Source organism: Tursiops truncatus, chromosome 2 (genome assembly GCF_011762595.2).
Source record: "Tursiops truncatus isolate mTurTru1 chromosome 2, mTurTru1.mat.Y, whole genome shotgun sequence".
NCBI lineage: Eukaryota > Metazoa > Chordata > Mammalia > Artiodactyla > Delphinidae > Tursiops > Tursiops truncatus.
Genome location: NC_047035.1, coordinates 156,009,535 through 156,027,118, shown reverse-complemented (window position 1 = coordinate 156,027,118; position 17,584 = coordinate 156,009,535). Strand labels below are relative to the sequence as shown.

Sequence of the window (17,584 nt, the reverse complement as noted above, 5' to 3'; positions counted from 1 at the left end):
TATCAAAATAAGGAAATGCTCAAAACAGATATAGTCAGCAGTTCTGCGACTGGGCATGTGGTCACTGCTGGTTGGTTACTTACCTTCCCACTGCCTACCCCATATTCCCTTTGCCCTCAGCAAGTGCGTCGGCTGGCTGTGGTTCTTTGCCTGGTGGGGGGACCTAAACCTTTATTCCTGAAGAGTCTGGACCATTAGCAGTCCTGCCTGAATTTGCTTGTGGAGGTTATCCGTTGACTTTAATCACAGGGTTTGGTTATACTCAGAGGCACCTTAAGTGTCTCCTGTGTTCTAGACGTGCTCCTGCTTACGTCCACTGTGTCCTAGCACCCCCTTCCCCTAGTGGTCGGGAGCAGTCCCTCCAGCCGGTACAGGCACCTCCTTCTTTGCCTGTTGATTTGGAGGCATGAGGAGCCCAGAGTGGCCGGGTGGCCGTCTCGGCTTCCAGTTCAGTGGAATCATTGTGTCTCCTGGTGGGGACATTCCTCTCTTTGGAGCCAGGACCTCTAGAGCAGCAGAGCCAAGCATGTTGTTAGTGGACCCGAGAGGTAACGGTGTGTGGAGCCACTCCCGTTCCCACCCCTGGATCCTGGGAGAGGCAGCGCTGGTGCTGGAGGCTGATTTCGGGTGTATATACCGCCTCCTGGGGGACATGCCCCCCGCCCCCCACAAGGTACTTTTTGGAGCTGGCAGTGTGAGTGAGTCTTCAGAAGGCCGGTCTGCAGCTCCGTCCAGCCGGCTCCTTCTATGGGGATGATTCTATAGTGAGAGTAGTTCAGTGAAAGAGGGGAACAAATTGAAGAAACTGTGAAGCCCTTCGTGGTTTTTGCTATAAATCCTTTCTGTCAAATTTAGCCTCAAGTTTAGACTGTATTGTTTAAATTTGAGCTCGGGGATCATTTCCTTATAGTAGTAGTTTTATCTGCATTATCTGTTTATCTTCAAACTGTTGTTTTTTTAAGTTTATAATTTTAAAAATATGTGAAAAAAACTAAATTGTGTTCAATGTAAATTTCTTTTTCTAGGCAGCAATCCCTGTTCCACGTTCTTGCTGCATATTCTATCTACAATACAGTAAGTTGGAGCACGCCTGCCCACAGCTTTTTGAGTTGTGCTCTGAGCACCTGGAGGAGATCTTTGGGCCTCCCTCCTGACAAGGCCCTTTTGGCCTGCATTGCTTCATCTCAGGACTGGATGGTCTCCAGGTCTCTCTGGATCTTCCTGAGGCTCCCGTGGCCCCCCTGGCGTCTTAGAGCAGAGCTGGTTGGGAAGTGGAAAAACCACAGTATGACAGCGAAGCTCACTTTCCCCCTCTTTCTCCAGACTGTTTTGTTACGTTTTGTGTTGTTGTTTGTCTTGTTTTTATTTTAAGCAGATAGGACTGGAATGAGCAGGCTAGGAGGACAGGAAGTGGTAGCTAGGTTAATTTCCGCCTGACTCGTGGTGACTCCTCATTGCCCTGGGAGGTTGCCTTTCAGGATCACCTTTCGTTTATTCAGTGAGGTCCAGGTGGGAGACCATATGTACCTACTTGCTGTCTCCTGGAGTGGGCCAAAACGAAGCTTTTAGGTATTAGAACATGTTATTCTTAAGGCATTGATTACTCTGGGGGGAGAACGATTTGGGGGGAAAGATCAACTAGTGTCGAAACCAGTGTAGATGCCAAATAAATGCTTGTCGACTAGATTCCAGGAAGGACACCTTGAACCTTGGGGTATATCATTTCTGTTATAGTCAAAACCTTTAAGTTACAAGGGACAGAAATTCACTCAAACAAGGGCAAGTTAAAAAGGGATTGATTAAAGGGACTTCTCACAGAAATGAAGCTCAGGGGGTTGGAGCTGGAGAGTGAGAAGCCTCCAGTGAGTAGAGCTTCCCTTTCTCTCTCTTCCACTCTGTGGCCATGTGGTAACTCTGATTGTCTCTGGGAACTGTTCGTTCCACTGGTTCTCTCTCCAGATTGCTTTCTTTGTCTGCTTATCTGTTTTTCCAAGGCTAGTATTGCACCCATGGACTCACCATGACCATTCTGTTCAAGTACATACCACCATCGGATTGCAGTCTCTGTGGCTTTATTCAGTTTTCTTAGAGAAATTAGTAAATTAGTCTTGCAGCCAGTTAATGGTTCCCTGGGGCCAGGTGTCCTCTGCTCCAGCAGCTTTGGTTCACGTGGCACAGACATGAATCTCTAAGGCCATGTTATAAGCAGGGATTATGGGGAGAGTGGGCAGTTCGCAGGGAAGGAGCATAGGCTGGATAGTACCCCGCAATGTGTCCGTATAAGGGTCCGGAAGTGTAGAGGAGAAAAGACAGCAAATTTGGGAACTATATGAGGAGAGAAATTTGCCAGCATCTGAGCAGAGAAGAGGACTATTGAGCTGAGAATCACACACAAAACAGAAAAATAAACAGCCTTTACAGAAGGTGTAATGGTACTTACTGAACAGGGCTCAGTAAAATCCACGTAGGTTAGACTTGCCTGTACTTCTTCGTTTATTCTCCAGTACCAGGTGCATTCTTTGATAGTATGTGGCTCAGTGCTGTTGAGATTGTAATATTTCTCTATAGAATTGCCATTAAATAATGTGTTTAGGCATTTTCTGATTATTTTCTACATCAGTTTTTTATATGTGCATGTACATGTAGTTCGATCTGAAAACCCCCAGTTTCTCTGTTCTCGTTTTCTCTTTAGGAAGTTGGATACTGTCAGGGGATGAGCCAGATCACAGCCTTACTCCTCATGTATATGAATGAAGAAGACGCCTTCTGGGCCCTGGTCAAACTGTTCTCGGGCCCCAAACATGCTATGCATGGTAAGAAAACCCCATAGTTGATCATCAGCAACAAACAAGGGAGGGAGAAAAAGGCAAATTCAAACAAAGTCAGACTTTGGAAGATGATCGGTAGGGTTAAGTACAAAAAAATGTTTAGGGGCTTCTTTAATTCATTAGTGTTTGTTACTAGTTTCTCATTTAATTCTTCTCTATTTCTAAACTTTTCTGTTCACGTTTATATTCCTTCGTGTTTACTACAAAGTATACTGTTGACATTTTAAAACTCTTTCCTTACTTGGCCCAGTCAGGAGAAACTAATTTAGGTTTAGAAGAATTTAGGAAAAACTGAATTATTGAGAGCTTTTGTTCAGAACTTTTGGACAGTCGTGCATTCAGTGAGATGTCTCCTATTGACTGGATGTTGTGATGTCTGCTTCTTTGTCAAAGAGTATTAATTGAGAAATGACACTTAGGTGTTTAAAGGAAAGGTACACCATAATTAAGTAGTTTTGTATTTCATGTGTGTGTTTCAGTTGTTTCAGCCGTAAAGTTGAGTCCATTTTACAGTAAAAAGGCTGATAACATATTCTGGCCACTTTATTATTTAATATTTCAAAACTTGCATAATTTTTTGGTTTTCAAGTTAGAAGGAGGTTTTTAATAACGTTCTCGTTATATTTGCCAAGCATATGCAGTAAACTTTACTTGCGAGAGTTTGGATTGCAGCTTCTCTTGGAAATGAAAGTGGCATTTGTCCGTATAATGCAAAATTATTTTCCCAGTGCCACTGCGTGTGATAATACTAAATTAAAAACAATTTTAACACTAATCACTCTGAGAATGGACCATCTTAGTTCTGTTTGTGAATGTTAAAGCTTTACGTGGTAGGGAACCTGCCACATATTAAAGTAATATTTTAAATTTTCAAAAGTATGACCTTCCATAGACTATAGTTTATTAAATCTCACATTCTTACCATGTGGTTATTGTGGGGGCATTGTGTGTGTGTGTGTGTGTGTGTGTGTGTGTGTGTGTGTCTGTCTGTCTGTCTGTCTGTCTGTCTGTTTCTCCCTCAGTGTTCCCTGTGAATCTTTTAAAAAATAAATACTATCTGCATGATAACTGTTTCTGGTCACTTTGCATCCCATAAAGAGACTCCAGTAGTAAGACACATTATATTGAGCTGCCATCCGATAGACAGTATCATTTCAAAAGACATCTTGAAGAAGAATAACTCTTCTTTATCAGTCTTCATTTTGCTTTACCCTGAGATGGTGTTGCTGATATATCTTGAAGTACAGTGGAATGTTACGGTTTAAGTAGTATGTAATTATGTGGAATACCGCCCAATTTTAGAAAATTCATTCTTTTAAACAAACCTGATAGCTTGCTTTCAGTAATTATTGTCACCAGTCTAATCTATAAAGCAGTATTAATTTTACTATCCTAACATTTACATTACCAAAGCAGTTTAGGTCATTATTATGGGTAAGTTTGTACTTAGAGATATTTGTTTCAGGGTCTGCCTGTGAAATTATGTAACTGAAGGTTGCCTCAGTTCTTTGCATTTCCTGTATGACAGTGGTATCACTTACAAATGTGTAGAATAAAGTGAGGGCTGAAGAAAGTGAGATTTGAAACATCAAGTCTGGGACGCCACTGAAAAGTGAAGCAGAGTCGGGTATCTTAGCACCCTTGGGCACTTGTGTATTACTGAAGGGATTGCCTTTTTCAAAATCAGACTTTTTATTGAAATTCTTCCAACTCCCATTCCTATCAAATTGACCATGAAAGTGGCACAGAAAGAGAGACATGGATTTTTTATGGACTCACTTCACTGGACAGTGTTACGAAGGGAGGAAGTTGCTGTCTGGGAAGTTCTACACGCGCCTTAGAAAGCGGAGAATTAGCTAAGAAGTAGCCCTTCCCTGAAGATTACAAAGCTGTGTTTCCCAGCAGTGTGTTCTTTGGGTTCTTGGAGGGACGTAGTTTCACTTTTTGGAAACAGGTGTGCTGTGCGGAAAAATGGACTCCAAGAGCCAGTAAGGCTGGGAGATGAGCTAAACGAAGAAAACCAGGTTTCTTTAGTCCATAAAGCAACTTAGAAACATTCAGAAGTTCATATGCCTCATGAACATAGGCAAGAAGGGTACATATAACACACAGTATTTCTCCTGGATTCTTTCAAAAACAGAACATTTAGTAACATCTTTCGAAGTTAAGTAGAACCCAGGTTGGAAAACACTAATGTGGATAAATGATAAATTCATTGTGTGTGCATCCTTTTTAACAGATTATATAGAATATCTGAAAGGAAATTTTTGAATGAAAATAGATGTAAAGTTCCATGACTTAAATACACAAAATGAATACTAACTTCCCATTTACAGTTACTTCCTAGAAATCTTATAGATTATATTGTATAATCAGTTGGGATAGAATATATTAACATCGATCATATAGTGGCTGTATGTTTTAGCTGATGTTAAGTATCACTTATAGAAAGGATTAAAAAGTGATAATAACCTTGGCATGGTATTGGAGTAAGCCTGAAAAGGGTAATAAAATGTTTGTTATGTAATGTATTAATGGTGAAACAAAATAAATAATCAAGATTAGAATAACTTATAAAAATGTGTACATATAAGACATGACCCAGTACTTCAAGGGAACAGATAATTTTGATAAATGGCCTCAGTTTCCGTTTTTTCTTAGTTTCCCTTTTAATTCAGAAATATTCTGTCCTCTTTTATACTTTTACAAGGATATAGGAGATCCTTAGCAAACACATACTAGACTGTAAGTTTCATTAACCAATGCTTATACACAATTGTTTCCTTGGAGGGGAGGAAAAATATTGGGGTGATTACTGGATTCGTTGTTCTTGTTGTTGTTGACAGTTAAAAGATGAAAGAAGTATGTTGCACTTTAAAATAGAGATTTCTGTTGGTATTGTTTATGAAGTATTGTTTTTATGTTTATATTCTAGGATTTTTTGTCCATGGTTTTCCCAAACTCTTGAGGTTTCAAGAACATCATGAAAAAATACTGAATAAATTTTTGTCCAAGCTTAAGCAGCACTTGGTAGGTAGATGTGACATTGACTTACACCCACCTACACCAAGAATAAAGCTAGAGGACTTGAGTGCAGCCATTGGTCCCAATTACCCTATTGATTTATAGTCTTGTCCATGTCATTTACTGAGCAGTTGCAATTCCCAGTTGTTCGAAGGACGTTAGATTTGTGAAATTTAGTATGGATGAACTATCACAGCCCTAACTCATAGGATCAAACTTTGAAGCTGATATATACGAACAATATAGTTTTTAAGGATGTGTGATTTCTCAGTGATTTGGGAGGTTTTTTAATCACACTGAAGTATTTTAAGAGTCCTACAAACTCATCCTCAGTGAACCATATACATGCTGTCCTGTAAAACACAGTAATTTAGTAAAGCAAGGATACATCCCTTTAGAATATATTAAAGAGAAGCAAAGTGTTGTATTACAGTCCTATCTTATGAAGGGTTTATTCTCAGGGTGATTTTCAAAAGTAAAATTGAGGGAGAAGAGGGAGTCAGGAGAGAAGAAGTGGAACTACTCCAGCACGAAAGAGATTTGTAATGAATGGTTTTGTTTAGCTGTGACAGCTACCTCCAAAAACCTGCCTAACTTTTAGTATTATATTGTCATATTTTGTGTGCTGCAATCCAGAAGTTGTGAAGTCTTTGTTTTTTCCAGGATTCTCAAGAAATCTACACAAGTTTTTACACAATGAAATGGTTTTTTCAATGTTTCCTTGATCGGGTGAGTATTTATTTACAAAGCCCAATCATAAAATTACAAATTCCAGCCAAGGGCAAACTGTTAATCTTATTTCTGTTTTGTTTTAATTGTAGACTCCCTTTACACTAAACCTCAGAATATGGGACATCTATATCTTTGAAGGAGAACGAATTCTTACTGCTATGTCTTACACAATCTTAAAATTACACAGAAGTAAGAAAATGTTTTAATTATAAAGATTTCACAAAAACCTAGCCTTGTTTTAACTTTGATTTCTCATTACCCACCCAAATTCAAATTCATTTTCTTTCAGTAATGAGTTTAAAAAATTCTTGGGAATCAGTGAAATTATCTTCAGTTGGCACTTTACTTTCATTGGTTCTTCCTCATGACCAGAAGCTTACTACATTGGAAAACGTCTTTGATTTTTTTCTCTATGTCATTTTCATCTTCACACTTCAGTAGAATGCAGTGTATATGTTTCACTAATAATAATATTCTTGTTAGTTATTTGTTTCCAGGGGGGATCCCTTATTTCTTTTCATTGGTCTGAATCTCAGGTTTGTAGTAGGAAAAGGGAGAGACTAAAGAAGCCAGGCCCCTTAGCTAAAAGGGCTAGTGAGGACGTTTTCCTTTACTGTGTCCTTCACCCAGGAAAAAAGCATCCAGCCCCACGCCGTAGACCAGAGTTGGGGAACCTCCAGCTCATCTCCCTGTTTGGCTGCTTTGCGGCCTCTGAAGCAAGTACAGTCCATGTCCACAGTTGCCCAAATGTAACGCAAGGCTTTTAAAAGCCTTCAATTGCAATATTTCAAGGGCTCTGTATATTTGATATGCCGTGCCTTAAGTCAAGGAATTCCTTAAGTCAAGGAATGAGAGTTTCTCTTTATGAATATGAAGAACGTTTTTTGTCTTAAAGTCTCAACCCAACCTTAAAACTTTGGTGACTCGTCTTGTAACAATGCAGAGAAGAGAGTCACTGGAAGCTTTGGAACCTCACACAACACTTCCAGCCTAGGGCACAGCCTAGGTTCACGTTCATTGTATACTCTGCATCCTATCTTGAATGATCATCTCTTCAGTTGCCCCCATAACTTATAAGCTAATTGAGTGCTTGGGGTCATGTTTTATAGTTTTTCTCCCTGCTGTGCTTGGCTTTGTTCTAAGAATGTGTTAGGTGCTTTGATATGAGATTGCTTACTTGAAAAGCGTGGCCTTCAGGAGCATCAGATTATCCAAATTCTAGGTTGGAATGAAACTTTGAAATCACGACTGTATACTTTACTCTGAAAGAAGAGGATTCAGAAGTGTTGTGGTCCATTTCCCTCCCTCCCCCAACACGCAAACCACAACACCAAGATGAAACAATTTGGCAATGAATTATCTCCCAAGACTCAGGGTCTATCGTAACCACAGGAAATCAATCAATCAGTCTCTCCTCTCACCCCCTTTACTTCTTTTCTCTCTTTCTAGATTATGAACTGACAAAAATGTAGAGCAAAAGTATACTCTTAGTATACTAAACATCATTAGTTTACATTAGTTAGTTTAAACATTATTAGTTTAATGTTCCCTAAGCAGTGAGAAAGTAAAAACATGATGTTCTATTTCCCTGTAGCTGTCTTCCTCCTCTTAAATTATGTTTTACTTCAGACTCTTACTTAACTTTGACAAGTAAAAAGTTTCTCTACCTTTTGTAAATAAACTTTAAGCATAACAGTTAGTTTATATCCTACCATGTCATTAGATTAAATAAGCTGTGGAAAACCTTTGTCTGCTGCTGTGTATTTTTTCTTGTTAGGAAGACACAGCTCAAGGACTTTCATGAAGTTCCTTCACCATATAAACCTTCAAAATCTGGACCAATAGTTAGCTGAAGCTCGTAAGATTTTTTTCTTGTTTTTTTCCCTGATGGCCTTACCAATATTTAGAGACATTGTTACTAAAAAAAAAAAAAAAAAAAATCACACAGTGATTTTAAACAGTAAAAAAAAATTAGAAGCAACCTAAATGCCCAATATTAGAAGACCAATTAAGTAAAGTATAGAGCGTACAATACAATGGACTCTTATATAGTTAATGATGGTGGTATAAAATGTTTGTTGAAGTGAGAGGTATCAGTGATGTACGCCATCGAGGGGGGGAAAAACAAGGAGGTGAATAACATGGAGAGTATCATTTATTTTTGTAAATTGATACACATGTACATACATCTGCTTGTAGGTCATTGGCTAGTGGATCTTAGCTGATTTTTACTTTCTGCTTTGTATCTGTAATTTGAATTTTTTCATAAGTAGAAATACAAATAAAATTAATAATCCAGATTTTTGAGAAATTCTGAGACAGTTAAAATACAGGCCTAGAAGTGGATGTGCCTATAACAGTTGGAGCTCTGTATCAGTGAAACAGAAAGCGCACATGTCATCCTGGGTGGCTCTGGGGGAATATTAATACCCAGGTCCGGTTATTCTTACACCAACGAGAACGTATTTAGCAGCATTCGCCTCTCCCCAAGCCCCCAGGAGTACCTGCTTTTCTCTGTGACTGCTTTAATATCAGAAAAGATGTTCGTCTTACTCAGTTTTGGTGAAATTCACAAGGCCATGTATAAATTGTATGCTGTGCCCTTTTAAAAACATATATCACAATAGAATACATTATATTCTCAACCTAAAGTAGCTGTTGTTTACCTTTTCCTCCTTTCTCAGAACATCTTATGAAATTGTCTATGGAAGAACTTGTGGAATTTCTTCAGGAGACCTTGGCAAAGGATTTTTTCTTCGAAGACGACTTTGTAATAGAGCAGCTCCAGATTTCTATGGTAGAACTAAAGCGGGCAAAGTTAGACCTTCCAGAACCTGGTAAGGAAATAGCCAGACTCTTTATGTGTAACTTACAATTAAGATTGGAAGACACGGTGCAGTTAACATGGGCCATTTCTGTTTGAAAACAGCAGCATACTTGTGATGACATCATGTAAATCAGATTTCTTAAAATCTTCGATTTTAAGAAAAATTGAATAAACACATTAATTAAATCTGCCTCTCCTAATAGAGTCCCTACTTAAATTTAGGAAGTTTGATATACAAATAATGTTATTTCAACAGAAGTGACCATGGTGCTTTAAGCTACCATAACAGTAAGCGCTTTTTACTTTCGTCATCTCGTTTTGTGGAACCATACGCAGTAACAGAGCAAGTAAAAGTCCCATTTTCTAGAAGAGGAAACTGATACTAAAATGCTAACTCTGAAGCTGCAGAACCTGCAGACACAGCATTACTGCTGCCACTAGAGTCAGAGTTTCCTGACTGCTGATCCAGAGCTCTTGGCAGTATGTTGCAGTATATATATATGTTTTTTTTTTTTTTTTTTTTTTTTTTTGCGGTACGCGGGCCTCTCACTGCTGTGGCCTCTCCCGTCGCGGAGCACAGGCTCCGGATGCGCAGGCCCAGCGGCCATGGCTCACGGGCCCAGCTGCTCCGCGGCACGCAGGATCCCCCCGGACCGGGGCATGAGCCCGTGTCCCCTGCATTGGCAGGCGGAGTCCCAACCACTGTGCCACCAGGGAAGCCCTAAATAATATATTTTATTCATTTATTTCAAAACATCTTCCAGGACCACCTGTTAGGTTTTCTGCTAGGTGCTCTGTTGGGGATTTAACTGAAAAGAATGACGTGCTTCTTGCTCTCAGGGTGCACGGAGGAGAGACAGAATTTACACAATAATAGAGTGTGAATAGGGTCATAATAGAGCTAGAAACAGGATAAATGGGGGAAGATGGTTGGAGGGTGATACCGGGTGAGTGGAAGAGAAAAAAAGAAAATGTGGAGAGAGCACAGTAGAAAGAAGTTTTAAGAGCACACCTTCGCTGAAAACCGAGATGCTCTGCTTTTAGTTATTTAATTGCAAGGGGTCTAATCCGTGTTCTCTGAGGTTTGTTCTGGGTCTTCAGGATTCACTAGAAAACAAGCCGTCACAGCAATAATGGAGTGTGGGGCTGGGCCCTGTGAGACCATCACCTGTGCTCTGGAAGGTCACCCCTCCCTGGTGCAGTGTGATGATGTCCCTTTTCTACTAATCCTTTCCTGTAGCAGGGAATGCATTTGGAACAGCAGTTATTAACTATATTCTTGCTATTTCAACATTTATTTTTAAATGTCTTGCCTACTTTTAAAAAGAGTTTAAGACAAGTTTTAGTAAAAGACACATAAAGAAAAAAATATATGTATGTAATAGAACTATTTGAACACGAGAATAAAATCTCAAAACCTGTGTAATGGAATGGGATGATTTAGCATCTAACTAGCAGCTAGTATGTATTGAATGCTTGCTGTCTGCCACATACCACACGCACTGTCTCATTTAATCCTTAAAATAACTCTAAGAAAAAGTACTCGTCCTCATTTTACACATGAGGAAACCTGGTAGCAGTCGTTCGTAAGATCTTTTACTAGGAAGTGGTAGAAAGGGGATGGAGAGTAGTGTGGGGATAAAAGGAGAGGGGTGGATAAATAACAACAGGAACACTGGTTGATGTTGCTCTGCTCATGCTGGCGGTTAAGGGGGAACGTGGTGAGGGGGCTCCGCACCACCCGGGCCTCTGACCCGGTCCACCCTGCTGAGTGCACACGGCTTGGCTTAAGCCTTGTCTCCTTCCTGAAGACTCGGCCAGTCCCCCACCTCCCCAAAGCCACAGAGTTTGGTCACCGGTATTTTGTGCGGGAAACGTGCGTGCCCCGTGTGTGCATCTGTCCCCACACTCACTGGGCGTCACCCCCGTGCCAGTTAGTTTGATGTCTGCACTAGACAGTAAGTTCCTGGAGGACCGTGACCGTGTCTTCGTGTCTCCAGCACCTAGGGCAGTGCCTGGCATAGAGTAGGCATTCAATCGATATTTTTTAATGAACAAATGAAGCTATAATGTATTTTTTAGGATATAAAAACCTATCGTCTACAAAAGGTTAGTGGGAGGCAGTTTTTGGAGGTGATGGAATCTTTCTGTATCTCGATTGCACACGCAGACAAGTCAGTTTAGTTATGTGTTCTGTCTCAAGTTTTGAGGGTTTGAGTGCGTTTTCACTTCTATTTCTTTGTATAGTGGAAACTGATGTTACACATGCACAGCAGTTTGTACTGTGTTTGTGACTTGAAACCCTAGGAAACACACAGCACAGGTTTTAAAAATTATTTCACAGAGATCTATTTAATTTATGTGGCATTAAAATAGGTTTATAAAAATAAATGTGTTAAATAATTATGTCCTTTCAGCTTCCCTTATCTTTCAAGTTTAATCTGCTAGAAAGGAAGTCCAGCCTATGAGCCTAACTACAATAAGTTTTTTGGATTTTTTGAAACTATCATAGCTATAATTTTGAAAGCATACTGTATTTCTTTTGATCACCTTGTTGAAAGCTGTAATAGTGTTTGAATTGTATATTCTTCTGGCTTATAGTACATTAAACAGAAATGAAACTGCTCTGTTTTTCAGATATAAATTTGAAATCAGTAATTTTGTGACAATATTTGAAACCTCAAATGGACTTAATTAATCTGGAAAAAGAAATAAGATGATTCTGTCCCAGAAAAATTTTCCTGACAGTGGTCCCCACCATTTATAACTGAAAACTTTTAGAACAGTCAGAGTACATGTATTCTGTTGCTGAAGTTTAAAAGTAGAAAGTTGCTCACAGGGAAGAGCATTGAGAGCACTTTCCTGTAATTACGTATCCTTGGGCGAAGAAAGCTGCTCAGGTCTTCGGAGGCAGTCTGTGAGACTTGTAGTTGCGTGTGGTGTCCACTGGGTGGTGACAGAGACCTGAGTAAGATCAGAGATGGACCAGCCCAAAGGGGCTTGAGACTCTCCCGTATTTCTTTAGGGATGCTTAGGAGTATTCTTTTCGGTGGCTTTTCTTTCTTATTTTTTTTTTTTCAAGGAAAAAACTTATTTAAGAAAAAATAATAAGCATTTTTGCGTTTATCCTGAAATATATCAAGCTGTAGTTCCTTTTTTTTTTTTTGAGCAGAGTAGTCTAATTGTTGGCACTGGCATAAAAATACTCACCATTCACATAATGGAACGCTAGTGAAAAATATCATTTAAACTCCTGGTTTTCAGGGGAAAATGTGCATAATAAATATTAGTACTTATTGCCTGTTTATAGCTATCTCTTTTGACATCAGTTATGCTTGAATCTTTTAGTTATACTCAGTTGCTTAAGGGTGAAAGGAGATACTTAAACCAAACAAAGGCCAAGTATAGCGGTGTGTGTTTTGGGGGACAGGTAGTTCGAGGAGGTTAAGGTGAATCTATGAAGAGATTGTACAAGAATGTTTAATGCTTATTTGGATCTACTTTTGTGGGAAAGGGCAAGGGATATTCATTAGCATATGAAAATATGACGATGGCATACGTACTTCTTGGAGGGTCTGCCTAGTATGGCTTCAGCTCAGGGAAAGTTGAATAACTAATCTTCACGGAAGAATCGCCTTGCAACGAGGTTGGGTAGATTTTTTTCTTGATTTTGTACTTACACACAGAGGTCAGCTCCCCCAGGCGCAGGGCCCTTGGGTTTTGGTGCTGTGGTTGCCGAGACTCAGCCTTGCTCAGTTTTTGAGAAACAGGAACAGGTCCCTGCTCAGACACACGGGCCCCAGCGGCCTCGGGGGGTGGGGGTGGGGCGATGCTCCACCGTGCCCCCCCCCCCCCCCCCCCCCCGCCCTGCTGCCCTCCACACTCCTCCCTTCTGTCTCCCGTCCTCTCCCTCCCCTCCTCCTCCCCCCTCTTTCTCTCTTTTCCCCTCTTTTCCCCTCTGGTCCCTCCTTCCCACCCTATTCTCACTCCTCTTGAGAGACAGCCCTTCCCATGGTCACGGTGGCCCTGAGGACCCTTAGAGATGCCAACAGCAAGTGCACATTTGCTCGCTCTTGAATCACCGAGGAGCTGCGCTGTTCAGAGGGGTTGGGTCGCTTACAGGAATAAACTGGACGTGGCAGAGTCCGTGTGTCATCAGTCAGCAACTGCTGGTGGCCCTACCCTGCTCCCCGGTCCCAGGTCACTATGGACAGTAGGTGTAGCCTGGCACTGTTCCCAGCACTGCGGACCGGCCCTGGCACCGGGGAATAAGCTTACCCTTACCAAGCAAGGCCTCCTTGCCTAACTTGCATTACTGTCCTTAAAATTGGGAGGAATTAGGTTTCTTAAGCACTTCCATTTTAGAGAGCTCCTTCTTATATCCTTGTCTGCTGCCTTTTTCAAATTACTTTCCTTTCTTCCATGCTTATTGATAATCTTTATGGGGGCAAAGAGGCCATATCCTCTAAATGTCTTTGTACAGTCGAGGTATTCACCATGCACCTCTTACAGAATCCTAGTTCCTAGTGAGAGATTGACATTCAGAAATTAATTAAGACGCAATGTCCTTTTGTCTGCACTGGATTTTTTTTTTTTCTCCAAACCCTGCTATATCTAGTTTCATAGCTACATAGATCTTGGGTATTTATAACCGTTATGTTTTGGTACTATTTGAATGGTATATCGTTATTCTAATAAGATTAATTACATTTGAATGAGTGGACATTTTGTCAAAACCTTACCTGTAATTCTGTTAATATTTTAGATGCTATAGGAAGGTCTGCAAAATAAGTAAGACTGCACTTTAAGTAGGCTATCTTCTGCTAAGGTGAAAGGGAAATGTATTATGGGCTACCATGAAAGAACTTTAAGAAGCTGCTTTTTTGATATTTTAGAACAGTCACAGATTTTTTTTTTCCCGGTGTGGATTTTGGCCTCTTGACCATTAAGTAAATGGAACATGCTAAAATTTTCTTTTAATTCTAATATAATGTGTAGATGCCTAGAATATTAATGTCTCTTCCTTAGAGAAATTCGTGTATTGACTTGAATATAAAGTAGTGTTAAGTGTAAGGTGAGTACTTTTCTTACCCATTATATTGAAAAATTAAAACTCCCTTGTATGGATGACACGTACCTTTCCATTTTGTTTCAGGCATGAAATTACCACCTCAGTCCATTACTTCCTTCTCACTTTTTTATTCCTTCTCCTGAGAAATATGTGCCTTATTTTTGTAATCCTGCCTTTTACCCTGTGTCCTATTAGTCTTTACTGATACGGACCTTTTATGTATCCAAAGGATTTCAGGATGGAAGTCTATGGACAATAGAATACAGGAACAGGACGTGATGTTCAGTTTTCTCCCCTAGTACCTCTTCCCCCTCACGTTCTCTCTCCCACCACCACTGTAAAGTGTTCTTAAAAAATTTCTTCCATTGCATCAGTCCCTTATTAAACCCCACTGTACTGCATTTCAGTTACTCCAAACCTAGAATATTGCTTAAATTCTGGGTACCACACTTACAAAGATGCCCTTTATCTTTATCAGCATCAGTAAGTAGCTACAGCTGAATGTCTGCGTTTCCATAGGAAATCACAAGAATCTGTGAAGTAACGGAACTCGAGTTACCCCTGTGGGTCTGTTACTGCCTGTGTCCACCCTCCACACTTATTGTGTTCAGTTATCTTTTTGACCTGGTTTTGTAAAATAATTTTTTTTTTTTCGGTACGCAGGCCTCTCACTGTTGTGGCCTCTCCCGTTGTGGAGCACAGGCTCCGGACGCACAGGCTCAGCGGCCATGGCTCACGGGCCCAGCCGCTCCGCGGCACATGGGATCTTCCCGGACCGGAGCACAAACCCATGTCCCCTGCATCAGCAGGTGGACTCCCAACCACTGCGCCACCAGGGAAGCCCCTAAATTAAGTTTTAATTACTGTAGTTGGTTTCATTACATTGTTGACATTGAAAATGTCCTAGAACCATAAAAGCAGATGATCATAAATAATATGTGAAATATGTGACTTTTCACTAACAGGAAAAGCAATCCATAAAATTTGTGTTTAGTAAAAGCAAATCAGTTTTGAGGTTTAGGATGTAGACCGAAGGGTAGTGTCTTAGTCCGTGCGCGCTGCTACAACAAAAGCGCCACAGACAGTGGCTCAAACAACAGAATTGATTTTCTCATGATTCTGGAGGCTGGAAGTCCAAGATCAAGGTGAGGGCAGGGTTGGTTTCTTCTCCGCTTGGCTTTAGTTGCTACCTTCTCACTGTGTCTTCACGTGGTCCTCCCTCTGTGTGTTTCTCTGTCCACATCGCCTCTTCTTATACTGTCACCTGTCACGTTGGATGAGAGGCCCACTCCGCTGACCTCATTTAACCTTAGTCCCCTCTGTAAAGGCCTTATCTCCAAATGCAGTCACCTTCTGAGGTTCGGGGTGTTAGGGCTTCAACATAGGTATTCTGAGGGGGCACAATTCAGCTCATAACCAGGAGGTGGTTTTTAGACACAGACATTGCTGAGGAAGAGAAAAAGCAAACATCTATTCTCTGGTGACTCGCCCCCTGCTCTGGTGCCCCGTCCACCTCAGAGGACACAGGGCATGTGGCTCTGTCCCAGGGCTACACGTGCCAGGCCCTGCCCAGCACGTCACTCACATTAATCAGGTACCGGCCTTTCCTTCCCTCTTCAATGTCACCCCCTCTGGTGTATTTGGGCAGGCGTGACAGCAGAAGGAGGTGGGTTGCCCGCGCAGGGTCCGGAACCCCCTGTCTGACTACTGCCTCTCCAGCTGGGCATTCCTCCTGCTCTGCCAGGGCCACTCCTCACCCCACTGTCAACCACAACTCAGAGGGACCCGTGGCTGCAGTCCCTGAGGTGGGGGGGGGAGGAAAAACCCAGGAGACCCCAGCTCTCTTGGTGGCCCCGTCCGTTACTCCACTGTGGAAAGGGTGTGAGCACTAATTCCATCACGAGACTGCACCCTGTGACCTGATTACCTCCCAAACCCCATCTCCAAACACCATTACATGGAGGTGACGCTGGGGAGTTTCAACATGGATTTTAGGGGGACACAGACATTCAAACCATAGCAGATAGCTAACCCTCGAAAAACCTAATTTCAAGCAACTGTTTTCGTGACTTGTGAATTGATAAAGACTGAAACCCCAACGCAGGGTCTGGGCCGAGAGAAGCAGGTGAGGCTTCCGCTGATTGACGGTGTTCTAGGGAGAAGGCGTGCAACCTGCAGCAGCCGGGCAGCTTGAAATCTGTTCTTCCTTTTTTGTTTTTTTAATACCGCTGTGGAGAATTTTTAGAAACATTTAGAATGATTTCATGGGAAGTAGAGTGTTGGCGGCTCTCTGCAGGCTGCCGGGAGCCATCGAGTGGTGGGGACGTGGGACGGCTTGGAGGGCTCAGCGTGAGGATCTCTACAGCTGATCTGTCTGTCCCTGTAGCGTGCGTCTTGCAGGCATGAATTAGCACTCTCTCCAGGAGCCACTGTTTTCCTTTTCTTTTTAATGGTTATGTTTTCCATCAGGTTTCCTACACACCAACCTGAAAAGGCTGATGTTATTATCTGATGGAATATCAATCGGCCAGTCCAGTTACTCTGTTGTGCGCTTAGAGAGTTGTCAGAGTGGAGGCAAAGAGAAAATTCCTGCATTCGGTTTTTCTATCCTATCTTCCAGATAATTTGTGTTTGTTGCGGTTATTTTCTTACAGGAAAGAAGGAATTCATATGTTTCCTTGGGACTAAATGGATAGCTACTTGTAGAGCTGATAAAAACTTGGGGGACACCAGATAGATTTTAATTTTATTTTTATTGTTCGTTTTTTTGTTTTTTTGCGGTATGCGGGCCTCTCACTGCCGTGGCCTCCCCCGCCGTGGAGCACAGGCTCCGGACGCGCAGGCCAAGTGGCCATGGCCCATGGGCCCAGCCGCTCCGTGGCATGCGGGATCCTCCCGGACCGGGGCACGAACCCGTGTCCCCCGCACCGGCAGGCGGACTCTCAACCACTGCGCCACCAGGGAAGCCCCTTATTGTTCGTTTTTAACCTGATAGACTGAATGACTACTTGTGAATATTCTGGACTAGGGCTGCATTTGCGTCAACTTTCTCACCTCAATTCCAGATATTTCATATGAGGCTAGTCAGGCTGAACTGGAATG

The 17,584-nt window shown here is 41.7% G+C and overlaps 1 protein-coding gene across 12 annotated transcripts in view; it reads left to right on the top strand.

Moving 5' to 3' along the window:
• Positions 1-17,584, top strand: part of USP6NL (USP6 N-terminal like) — a 187,142-nt gene that overhangs the window by 164,800 nt on the left and 4,758 nt on the right. For all 12 annotated transcript variants that reach the window (XM_019933241.3, XM_019933245.3, XM_073801538.1 and 9 more), the window contains 6 exons: positions 1,026-1,074; positions 2,693-2,813; positions 5,764-5,858; positions 6,516-6,581; positions 6,674-6,773; positions 9,269-9,421. In XM_019933241.3, coding sequence (XP_019788800.1) covers positions 1,026-1,074; positions 2,693-2,813; positions 5,764-5,858; positions 6,516-6,581; positions 6,674-6,773; positions 9,269-9,421 — 584 coding nt within the window. The remainder of the gene's footprint in view (positions 1-1,025; positions 1,075-2,692; positions 2,814-5,763; positions 5,859-6,515; positions 6,582-6,673; positions 6,774-9,268; positions 9,422-17,584) is intronic.